Raw genomic sequence first — 12,450 nt, forward strand, 5'->3', positions numbered from 1 at the left:
GCTTATTGGTTTTTTAAAGACTGCTTCCTTCATTGTGTTTTAACCTCAGTTTTAAAGGATTGTTTTAAGGATCCAATGGGATAACCCTCGCAAACTGTTTTAGATGCTGCATTCAGCAATTCTATGCCGCTTTTTAAATGTTTTTTAAGCAGAGGGAAAAAAGAATGGAACATTTGCAAAAATCTGTAACGCTGCTTTCAGTAAGTACAATGCACACGCGTTTTAATTTGTCGGCCACTTTTTGCCCATCCATCTTTTCTGGTTTGGGCTGCTTTTGCAGTGTTACTGCTTGTGCATATTAAATCTTGAAATTCTTCGAGTAACTAATTAACTAACTAACACCAACCCACCCACACACACAGCTTGTTTGAAACAAATGCGGCCCGTACTTTCATAATTTTGTTGCAGCCTATAGTGGAGTCAGGCACAGAGAAGGTCAGCTGCTGAGAGAGCGTCTCGACTGTTGCAGGGCCTGCATAGGTGAAGCAGGTGAGACGCTAATGACACAGAGGCACAGGGCTTATTGGTTTTTAAAGACTGCTTCCTTCATTGTATTTTAACCTCAGTTTTAAAGGATTGTTTTTAAGGATCCCATGGGATACCCCTCGCAAACTGTTTTAGACGCTGCATTCAGCAATTCACATCCGTGACAAACATGCCTCTTCTTACATGGTCCTGCTTTGGTGGGCGGGGAAATGTTTTCCGTGTTCCTGCAGGACCATCTAAGAAGACGCATGTTTGTCGCGGATACGGTGGACGCGGGTCGGGAAATAAAGAGTGTTGGTGGGCGGGGGAAACGTTTTCCGTGTTCCTGCAGGACCATCTAAGAAGACGCATGTTTGTCGCGGATGCGAATTGCTGTATGTAGCGTGTAAAAACAGTTCGTGATGTTGCACGCGGTCGTGCGTCGTAACCGAAAAGTCAACGTGGCTCAGAGCTGCATGCGGACCTGTAGCACAGACAAACCGAAATGACGGCGTGTTTTCCGAGGCGTCGTGTCCAAGATGGTGGGCGTGGCTCTGCGAGTTTTCGTCATATCCAATGGTCTTAGAGTTGGTGGGCGTGGCTCCTTCCTGCGTGCTTTCATGGGTGTGGGCGTGGCTCCTTCCTGTGTGCTTTCATGGGGTGTCGTGCCGCTTCTGGCGGCAGCTTAGAGAATTATATATATATAGATGCTAATCATGTTCTTAGAAGAGACGATAAAGAGCATACATTATGCTCATTTGGTGTCTTATTTGCTAATGCTCAATTTTTCAGGGATATTTCTTTTTCTTCTCCTAGGCCTTTACAATTCTCTGTGATGTCTCTGATGATATTTAGTCATCAGATTGTTTCAGGAGGACGTGAGATACTTGAGCCATTGGTTTACACTCCAGATTCTTCTTTGCAATCTGAACTGCTGAATTTCATTCTTGATCATGTGTTCATAGAGCAAGATGATGAATAGCAAACAGTGCAGGTAAGTCATCCACCAGGATCCATGATGCATGACTTTTTTTTTTCTTTTTCCTTTTTTTATTCTTTAACCTTTTGGCATTTAGGAAAGGTAGACAAGCATTGGTATTTTGCAGTGTAACTGATGAAGTGAAGCTAGTAGCTCTTGTTTAACTTCTTAGTGAAACATGTTTTTATCAGATTTTATTTAACATCCCGTACAATTCATAGTCTTTTGTCACTGTTATAACATGTTTTTTTGGAAATGTGTGTCCGTAACTTTAACCAATTGTGTGAATTCTTCCTTTCTTTCTTTTGCAGATGGCCAGCAGGATGATGAGGCTGGTAAAATAGAGGCATTGCACAAAAGGAGAAATTTATTAGCAGCATTACTGTAAACTTATAGTGTACAATGTAGTAGAAAATGAATACTGGGGCAGATATTTTTAAACAGTACATGGCGGGTGAGTAGGACAACAATACATTTGTGCCATTGTTGGATTATGCCTATTCTCTGGGTTAATATGTGTTTTTCTATTTCTCTCTAGTACTATAATGACTATGGCGATATCATAAAGGAAACAATGAGCAAGACCAGGCAAATTGACAAAATACAGTGTGCCAAAACCCTAATACTGAGTTTGCAACAGGTACGTTTTGTGTTAGGTCTAGATGGAGCAACATGGCTGCCTGGATTGAAGTATACTACTAACTATAACATTGTAATCATTAAGCCATGTTGTTTCCCAGTGAAAGATCTTCTTAGTAATTAAAGATAGTAGAGACAATGATTTTTAGTATGTTAAGTGTTACAGTATACCATAGTAGAGGATTACAGAAGACAATAGTAGAAAAATAATGTTATTTTTCTTGACTAATCTTTAGCTCTTCAATGAAACGCTGTCCGAGCTTGGCTATAATTTTGACAGATCATCTTCAGCCTTTTGTGGCATTAAGGAGCTGGCTCGACGTTTCTCTCTAACTTTTGGGCTTGACCAACTTAAAACTAGAGAAGCCATCGCCATGTTACATAAGTAAGTTATACATCACACATTGATTTACTGACATTTTCAGGTTTTTCATTTCTTTCAAAATATGGAAGTATAGTTGTGCTTGAAAGTTTGTGAACCCTTTAGAATTTTCTATATTTCTGTATAAATATAACCTAAAAACAACATCAGATTTTCACTCAAGTCCTAAAAGTAGATAAAGAGAAACCAGTTAAACAATGAGAAAAAAAATATTATATTTGGTCATTTATTTATTAAGGAAAATGATTGAATATTACATATTTGTGAGTGGCAAATATATTTAAATATGTGACTATAAATATCTATACAAAGTTATTTAATGTAATTACTTCATATCTGTTTTGTATTTAAATTATGATTTCAGAGATGGTATTGAATTTGCCTTTAAAGAACCCAGCCCTCATGGTGAAGGACATCCTCCTGTGAATCTTGCCTTTCTTGATATCTTGAGTGAATTTTCCTCCAAACTTCTTCGCCAAGATAAAGGACCGTGTAAGTGAATTTGAGAATATCATAGTTTGTCTGGCATTAAATCAAGGTCGACATTCTTGTACTAGTAAACAGAAAAATGTTAGGACTGTCACTCTGCTCCACTACCTAGTCAGTGTAGGTAGCACTGATAATTGAAATTAAACTGAGAGCGAGAATTCTGGTATTTGTGTGTTGATTAGTTTATTTTACAACTTATTTTAAGCATGTGATTTAAAAAAATAATAATCATTTCTGCAAGATTTGCATTGTGCAGATATACAATTATATTAAATATATAAAATGTGGCAGGCTTTTCATTCTGGAAACAGTTTATATAAATGTGGAGTAACTTTTCTTTGTTTTTTCTTTTTATAGCTATGTTTACCTTGAAAAATTTATGACTTTTCAAATGGCACTGCGCAGGGAGGATTGTTGGCTTCCATTGATCTCTTACCGCAATTCTTTGTTGGCTGGAGGTGATGATGATACAATGTCAGTCATCAGTGGAATCAGTAGTCGGGGATCAACTGTGAGGAATAAAAAGACCAAACCAGCCACGGGCAAGAGAAAACTAGCCGAAGGTATGTGATAAGTGTATATGTTACTGAAAGTATAGAATATAGCTTTTACATGTCATATTAAATGCCTTGGGGTGGCGCAGTGGGTAGCGCTGCTTCCTTGCAGTTGGGAGACCTGGGGAACCTGGGTTCGCTTCCCAGGTCCTCCCTGCGTGGAGTTTGCATGTTTCTCTCCCGTGTGTGCGTGGGTTTCCTCCCACAGTCCAAAGACATGCAGGTTAGGTGGACTGGCGATTCTAAATTGGCCCTAGTGTGTGCTTGGTGTGTTTGTGTGTGTCCTGCGGTGGGTTGGCACCCTGTCTGGGATTGGTTCCTACCTTGTGCCCTGTGTTGGCTGGGATTGGCTCCAGCAGACCCCTGTGACCCTGTGTTCGGATTCAGCGGGTTGGAAAATGGATGGATGGAGTAATGCCTAGAAAATGGTAGTTTTGTACATTAATAGATAAAATGATTATTTTTTTTAATTATCATAATTTAATTGGATACTGGATCTGCAGCAGAAGAAAGCAGCAGTAGCAGTGATGGGACGTGGATGAACAGAGAACAGGACACTTCAGACTCCAGTTATGTTGCAGACGCCACATCTGACATCAACAGTAATGCGAGAGCCCAAGAGGTTACGGCCAGAAGAAAGCTACATGAGTGTATACCCTGTTCAGCCTGATCAGCAGCATCATCACCAAACACCTTTAGATTACAAGTGAGTATAATAAACTAATGAAACAGTGGCATTATAGTTCAAAGAATCAAAAAATCACATATAGATTTATTTATTGCTTCTGTACAAATGTCTATTTAGCATTGTTTTTTTGATGGATATGTCAGCTATAGTTCCATCATATGGTAAATATAAATATATGCAGTCATGTGAAAAAGAAAAGTTTACACCCTTTTACAGATCTATGGATCTACGTTTCAGGACATAATAAATAAAAATCTGGTCCTTACCAGGTTCTAAAATTATTTTAAATTAACCACTGGTGTAAAAACAACACACAACAGATGCACTATGCTATTATTTATTTATTTAATGGAGAAACCATGTTTGAAAAAACAGTATACCCAGTGATTCAATAGCTTGTATAGAACAACCTTTAGCAGCAATAACTTAAGGTTGTACAGAAAAACAGTTACTTCATCAGTCCTCTCGCATTGTTGTGGAGGAATTTTGGCTCATTCTTATTTACAGTGTTGCTTCATTTCATTGAGGTTTGAGGGCATTCGTTTATGCACAGCTCTCTTAAGGTCCCGCCACAGCATTTCAATCGGGTTGAGGTCTGGACTTTGACTGGGCCATTGCAACACCTTGATTCTTTTCTTTTTCAGCTATTCTGTTGTATTTTTGCTGGTGTGCATGACACATAATGGCATCACTTTTAACTCTAGAATAGTTTTGTCCACTTCAGCCTCCCCTGTCCCAAAGGACATTGTTCCAGAAGTCTTATAGTTTGCACAGAGGCAATTTTGCAAACCTAAGCCATGCTGCCATGTTCTTTTTAGGTAGAAGATGCTTTCTCCTGGCAAATTGTACTGTAATGAACTTTTACATGTAACATGCTAAATGGCGCATGTAGAGTCTGAGATGTAGCTCTTGGATTTTTTTGCAACTTCTCTGAGCATTGCACAATCTGACCTTGGGGTGAATTTGCTGGGACGTCCACTACTGGGAAGATTGGCAACTGTCTTGAATGTTGTGGATAATCTTTCTCACTGTAGAATGATGGACTTCAAATTGTTTGGAAGTAGCCTTATAACTCTTTCGAGATTGATGTGCCAGGAACAATTGCTTCTCTAAGATCATGTCCTTCCTACGTGACATTGTGTTAACTCACCTGAATGCTCCAGACCAGCAAACTGTCAAAACCATCTGTTTTTATTGAGGTAGTCACATTTGGCTGATGATCAGTTAATCAAATGCATTTGAATTTCGCATGTGGTTTCTACTTACCCTCTTAATTCCTGTGGAAGTAGTATGGGTGTACTTAATTTTTCACACATTGCTTCTGCATTTTGGCTAAGCTTTTGTTAAATAAATAATGCCATGGTGTAATATGTTGTGTGCTGTTCATCTGAGGTTATATTTACCTATTTTTTTGTTTAATATGTCCTAAGGTTTTAAATCCTTAGAATTGAAAGAGGGTGCACTTTCTTTTTTCTCACATGACTGCATGTCTGTAGTACCTAGGGTATTGTACCGTGTTAGACATTATGAATGTAGTGAGAAGTCAAGCAAAATGACACCTTTTATTGGCTAACTATAAAGATTACAATATGCAAGCTTTCGAGGCAACTCTGGCCCTTTTTTCAGGCAAGATATAATCAGTGACAATCATTAAGTCTTTGGTCCTGGTGCTTCCTGTCTTGCTATATGGTTGCGAGACATGGACACTATTCAGTTTCCTGAGACAAAGGACTGGACTCCTTTGGTACCTTGTCTCTCTGGAAAATCCTTGGGTACCGTTGGTTTGACTTTGTGGTCAAATGAGCGGTTGCTCATGGAGTCCCGAATGAGGCACATTTACCTGCATCGTGAGGGAGCGTCACTTACGGCACTACGGCCATGTGGCGCATTTGCCAGAGGGTGATCCAGCTCGTAGGATCCTCATTGTTGGGGACCCGAGTGGCTGGACCAGGCCAAGGGGTTGCCCACGTAACACCTGGCTGCGGTAGATAGAGGGCCGTTTCCCAGAGGGTGGGACTAGACTGCATGTCTGCCTGGGGGGTTGCCAACCGGGATCCCGAGTTGTTTTGTTGTGTAGTGGGTGCGGCAACGCACTGTACCAGTGCATGCTCCCCCAACTTGACTTGACTTGAAATGAGTTCATCCATCCATTTACTACATATGCTAATCCAATTTCAGTATCAAAGAAATGCTACTACATACTTTGGCTGCACTGGCAGTAAGAGTTCATTACAATTATTGCTTGGGCTCCTATCCACTGTTTCTTATACTAGGCCTATTTAGAATTGCCTTTGAGATATAGGAAAATATTGACTAGCTTGAAGCTCAAACTAGCTTTACTAGTTGAGTTAACCACCTTGCCATTCTGCTGTCTACTTCATAATGTAGTGTACATATAAAAAAATGTAATTTTAAAATTTTCTTTTTTACTAACTTAACAGTACTCTTAAGCCCACTGTCCTAATACACTATTTTTCCAATTATTTTTCAGTCATAGCCTTCATTTGTATAATCATAGATTCTTGGACAGTCACAGCACACCATGGACCATCATTTGTGTGCTGTAATGTCCTCAGGAAAGTTAGCCCACAATGTAGTCTGATCAGCCATGACAAAATCCTACTAGGTTTGATTTTTTTTCTGCAAGTCATAGGAATGGGTCCTGTGCATGCAAAAGCTGACAAGCAATGAGTGTTTTGCTAGAAGTACATCTTCTGTTTATCTGGTGTGGTCCACATTGATTGCTGCCAGAATGTGTCAACCTTTTTCATACTTTTGAAAATGCAATTGGAAATTGGGATCTTTGCTGAGAAGTTATGAGGAAGTCATGTCCTGCCGTCATCATCTGTGATTCCCTGGTTGTGCCAATGTGACATTTTAAAGTACATTTATCTACCTACATGTTAAATATACCTTGTAACATTGCACTTGCTGGTATAAGTGAGTTGACTTAATGGATGGACAAATGAGCCGGTTCATATTCTAAGTAGTACGTCAAAGGTCATGGACAAAGTTTATTATACAGCGGAACAAACGGACATGTAGAATTTTAAAGCATGACCAAGCACCCTCATGGTGTATTTTTTTTTTTTCTGTCGTCCTGGCCATTGGACCTCACTTTATTCTTTGTTACTTAGTATTACCTAATCTTCTTTTTTATATTTTTCTTTCTTCATCTTGTAAAGCACTTTGAACTACATCATTTGTATGAAAACGTACTATATAAATAAATATTATTTAAAAGTAATTTCTCAGATATTGTTTAAAAGATTAAATTGTTTACTGTATACATAGATTTGATATCATTTTTAATTTGTTTCCTTAGCACCCAGGTAACTTGGATGTTTAGCCCCAGAGACAGCAAGAAGAAGTGCGACAGCAGCAAGAACGTGCTGCCATGAATTATGCCAAACTAAGAACGAATCTACAGCATGCAATGTGAGGCTTAATGCATGTAAACAAGTCACTGTTTTTTAAGTGTAACGACTATTTGAGTTTTTGTACTTTTGTAGCTTATAAAACTTTTTATTTGCTTATATGGGGATTTTTGCATATTTTAACAAATGCATTAATTGTTTTTGTTATAATACCAATATACCTTACTCCATTCAGAATATTAAGAATGTCAGAAACCTTTGATAGCAACAAACCATTCAGCCCAACAGAGCTTGTCAATCAATATTCAACTGACTTTTGCAAAATATAATCTAGTGGTTTGTTTGAAGATACACAAATTTCTACTATCCACCAAACACCCTGTCTGTTTTTTTCCACATATTTGTCATTTATATAAAGGACAAAAAAGTTAACATGTGTTTGAAATTTACCCTTTGCATGTTAAAAGTAGCAACTGGAATCCAACTTTCATTATATTGAACCCTTCCAATTACGTATCCTGTTAACCTCGGTTTGCTTGTAAACTGAAAAGATTCAACTCTTTCAGTCTTTCCTAACAGCTATACTGTTGTCCTGGCCTCAGTTCTAGTCTCTCTTTACTGCCACTTTCTATAATATTATACCAGAACTTAAACACAGTATCCAGATGAGGACTGTCTAGTGTGTTATACAGCTATAACTATTGTTTAAATAATAATTTTCCTTGATTTTCCTTTTTACTTGGCATTTTATGTTGTTTAACCTAACATTATATTAATTAGCTCTTATTAATTACTTCTCTGTACTGTCAGGATATTTACAGAAACTCACAGAAGCTCACTAAGGTGTGTAACTTCTTCTGAAGTGTAACTTTATATATGCAGTACTTAACATCTGCCCCAACTCAGAGTCTGTCCAGGTCCATCCATATAGTCAGCAAATCATGGTGTATTTGCCATTACACAATGTTCAGCTTCATCAACAATCATAACCATCTTATTAGCTCCATCTATATCAAGATTATCTTTATAAATTAAAATCGGCTGTGGGCCAGCCCTGATCTCTGATTTTAAATTGCAAATTCAGTCTTCACGATAGTAAAGTCACAATAAATGTTAAAAATGTCACCCTATACTAAAGTCAGCTTTTTTTTTTTTTTTTTTTTTTTGACATTGTGGAAAACAGCAGTTGATACAGCATTATGCACACTTGTTACAGTTTCCTAAAGGAAAATAATTGAGTTATATGTTGTTACATGCAAACAATTTAGATAAAAGTTATTTTTTTAAGAAAACAGCAGCCTAATTGGTTTACTTATTTTGAAAGAAAATACAATTTTATTTGTGAATTTTTAAACCCCTCAGTCAGTCTTAAAATTATTATTTTTTTGTCATATACAGTCGCCGTGGGACAGGTTTAATGGAGGATGATGAAGAACCTATAGTAAGAAGATGTGATGATTGTCTTCAGAAGGGCGCATTGAGGATCTTAATGAAGGCATGGATTTTGATACCATGGATATTGACTTGGTAAAAACTCATTTTGTGTACTTAAAAATGTAAAGTATTTCAGAGTTGTTAGGATGTCTTTGTAAGTCTTTACTCCATCATAATGGTAAATATTTCCAAAAAAAATCTAAATGTTTCATTATGGAAGTGACAGTTTGACCACTTGGTGGTGATGTTTACCAGTTTTTAATCCGTGTTACAAGAGACTGAGCCTGTTCCAACAGCCTTATTTGCATATTATTAAATTTATTTGTTTATCATCTTTTTTGAATTATTTTACACCACTCAGGGGTCATATTTGAGTCACACTCTGCTACACTTGTGCTATTAAAGTGCTATTATCATATATGCTTTTTTGAACATTTAAAATTTTTTAGCACTTGATGAGTGTGGAATATGTGTTGTTGTTTTTTTTTTAGCCACCCTCTAAGAACAGAAGAGAAAGAACAGAACTGAAACCAGACTACTTTGATCCTGCTTCAATCATGGATGATTCAGTAAGTTAAGAATTCTTTGCATTGTTTGATTATTTCATGGCATGGTAGTTTTATTTCAGTTTTGTGTTGCCAAAAATAATATTTCTTTTTGTTTAACATTACTAACAGTTACAGCCATGTGTCATTACATATCTCATTTAAAATAACACATTTCAAAATGTTTTAATTTAATATAATCAGTTTTTAATTTTAAATTACACATATTTCAAAGTAGACCATCATGGTGACATTGAACTTAGAAGTGCTACTTCACAGATGCTGCAAGATTTTTTTCTCTCCAGGTACTCGGATTTTACTCCAGCATCTCAAAGATGTGAATATTAGTTTAGCTGGCAATTCAATTTTGGCCCACATTGAGTGAATGTGGATTTCTCAATGGGTGTGTCCTGGGATAGGCTATTGCTTCACCCAGAGTTGTTTACTGCTCTGCTAAAGGAGTATAGATAATGGAGAAATGGATAGATACGTTCTGAAGTAAAGAAAAATTAATGTTGGAAAGTTAACAACTTGTACCCTGATGCTCCCAAAAATTTATCACCTATATTTTTTTTTCCTGCAGGTACTTGGAGTTTCTTATGTTCTAAAGAAAAATGGAAAATGCGCTGTGGTCTTTGTTTTGAGAAATTGTTGTTACAGTAAACTTCCTAATGCTGTACAGATTGTGTTTTTCTCCTCTGTGGAGAATTTTATTGGACTTGCTCACTGGACTAAGTGAACTGAAAGGCAGCATTGCGTGCCTGCTGAAGTGATCTGTTGAAACTACAAAAAAATTTCTTAATCAATGGGTAAGCTTTTCCATGAATATTTCAAGCAGTGGCTTATACATTACAGTTAGCTGTTGAGTCAGGGTTCAAATTTAACTTTCGCACACAGTTTATATTGTTAAAAAATATGGAAACTTTTATATTGGCACATAACACAATAGATTATTAAACCATTTTAATCAATGTAAGAATGAAATTATTGATGTGTATTAAATGTACAGCCCACAGGAGCAGAAGAAATCAATGAGTTGTGAAATACTAATTTTAGAAAAAATAACCTTATTTAGCAGCAGATTTTTTTTTGGTCTCTGATGCCTCCAAGTAAATTTAGCTGCATTTGGGAGCATGAAATGTGTTTGTAGACTGTTCCTGTTTACTGATGAATTAAATGCAATGGGAGCACCACACATAAATGGGTATATTTGAGTGTTGGACCACTTCATCAAATACTACTTAGCTCCTTGGTGTCCATTTAACTTAGCAAGGGGCCTAAACTTTAAGGCCCTATAATCTGAGTAACTGTTAAGCTTACCCAAAGATTAGAATTGTGTTTGCTTGTTTGTTCATTCAAGAGACTAATATAAGGAAGCCATTTCAACCCTTCCAGTAGTGCCAACTGTATTGTGTCTCTGAAAAAAATGAGCTTGGTATAGTATGTTTGCTGGAAATAATTTTCTCTAAACACAATTATACAGCTTATTAGAGTGTGGGAATAGGTATCTAAATTTTAAATAAAAGTTATATATATAAATCGGTGCTGATTTTATAATCGCGCAGTTTGTTTAGTTTTTCTTACTTTGAAAATCCAACCTAAAATTATAAGGTTTCAGAAATATATACAAAAAATGTTTTTAAAATATAAGCATGTGAATTCATGCTTTTAAAAATGATTTTTAAATTTGTATTTTATATTGTTTTATCTTTGTCTTTGAAAACAGTTTTCAGGTTTCAATACCATTTTTCCTATGTATGTAAATTAGTTTGGATAACAGAGACTCGGACTATCCATTATGTTATTCTTTGAGATTAAGCTTTATGTTTTTAATTTTAAATGTCCTTTCACAAATTCTTAAGTCTGTAACATAAATTTTAAATTTACTATTTGAACATGAAAGTTATTCTGCAGTGCTTGGGCAGCTAGACATGGCTTAAGTAACCATTAACTTATAGTACAATTGTACATTTTTGTTAATGTCTTGTTTATTTGAGGTATATTCTTTATAATCATTCCATGCCTTAAAATGCTTGCAATACACAACTCCCTTGTTTTCATTTTGTCTCTTCCATAAAACAAATCAAAACCCACTTTTTTTTGCATTTTAAGCTTCATTTTCCAGGCTGTGGTAGCCAAAAACCATACAAATTGAGTAGTTTATTACTGAAAAAAATGATAGAAACTGATTCAACATAAGTTTTTGTTTTACATATTTTTTAAGTGATGAATCTTTTACTTTGAAAAATACTGTTGTGTTTTCACACCACTGCATTAACAGAAACTGCTGAAAGGACTGTATATAAAAAATCAAGGTGCCAAAGCTGATTTTTTTTTTTTTTTTCATTTCTATTTTTAAACGTGTGTTTCTTTTGTGTGAGCAGTTCTTTAAAGCTGTATGTTTTTAACCAGCTTCTCCTGTTTTATATATTTACCCGAATCTGTTGTCCTCCACATTCTGTCGTCCACTGTACTGTTTCTGATTTGTATTTATGTCTGGAGACAGTAACTTTTTGAATAAAAGTAAACCTTCTTCAGTTGTGTGATAATCTTAAGTACACAAAAATAATAGCACATTCAATTAAATTCTTTTTAATATTTTAGAAAATGTGGTCACATAATTTTTTTGTTTGATAAAAGTCTTTAATGTGAATAAACGTAGACTCTGCAATATCTAAATATTTATATATTTTTAGAGAGAGAGAGAGATTATTTTATTTACACTTTGTGCTAATTTTAAAACCCGGGTAAGTGTTTTGGATTCACAGGAACAATGTACAATTCTAGTAGACACTGTGATATATGGAAACTAAATGAATCCATGTTTGTGTATATGCTTACTTTTTTGCCTAAGGAAGGGTGCTTTCTGTTTCTAAATTATTAGCAAATATTCTTAAA

At 36.0% G+C, this 12,450-nt stretch overlaps 1 protein-coding gene across 1 annotated transcript in view; it reads left to right on the forward strand.

Annotated features, from left to right (window-relative positions):
* Nucleotides 1-12,089, forward strand: part of stag2b (stromal antigen 2b) — a 248,895-nt gene extending 236,806 nt beyond the window's left edge. The window contains 16 exon segments of the mRNA XM_051934406.1: nt 1,282-1,305; nt 1,307-1,443; nt 1,742-1,823; nt 1,825-1,857; nt 1,859-1,894; nt 1,983-2,084; nt 2,320-2,468; nt 2,830-2,955; nt 3,312-3,517; nt 4,015-4,061; nt 4,063-4,214; nt 7,522-7,550; nt 7,553-7,634; nt 8,972-9,029; nt 9,032-9,100; nt 9,499-12,089. Coding sequence (XP_051790366.1) covers nt 1,282-1,305; nt 1,307-1,443; nt 1,742-1,823; nt 1,825-1,857; nt 1,859-1,894; nt 1,983-2,084; nt 2,320-2,468; nt 2,830-2,955; nt 3,312-3,517; nt 4,015-4,061; nt 4,063-4,214; nt 7,522-7,550; nt 7,553-7,634; nt 8,972-9,029; nt 9,032-9,100; nt 9,499-9,585 — 1,419 coding nt within the window. The 3' untranslated portion in view covers nt 9,586-12,089.
* Nucleotides 12,090-12,450: the final 361 nt, after the last annotated feature.

Source organism: Erpetoichthys calabaricus, chromosome 12, assembly GCF_900747795.2.
Source record: "Erpetoichthys calabaricus chromosome 12, fErpCal1.3, whole genome shotgun sequence".
Taxonomy (NCBI): domain Eukaryota; kingdom Metazoa; phylum Chordata; class Cladistia; order Polypteriformes; family Polypteridae; genus Erpetoichthys; species Erpetoichthys calabaricus.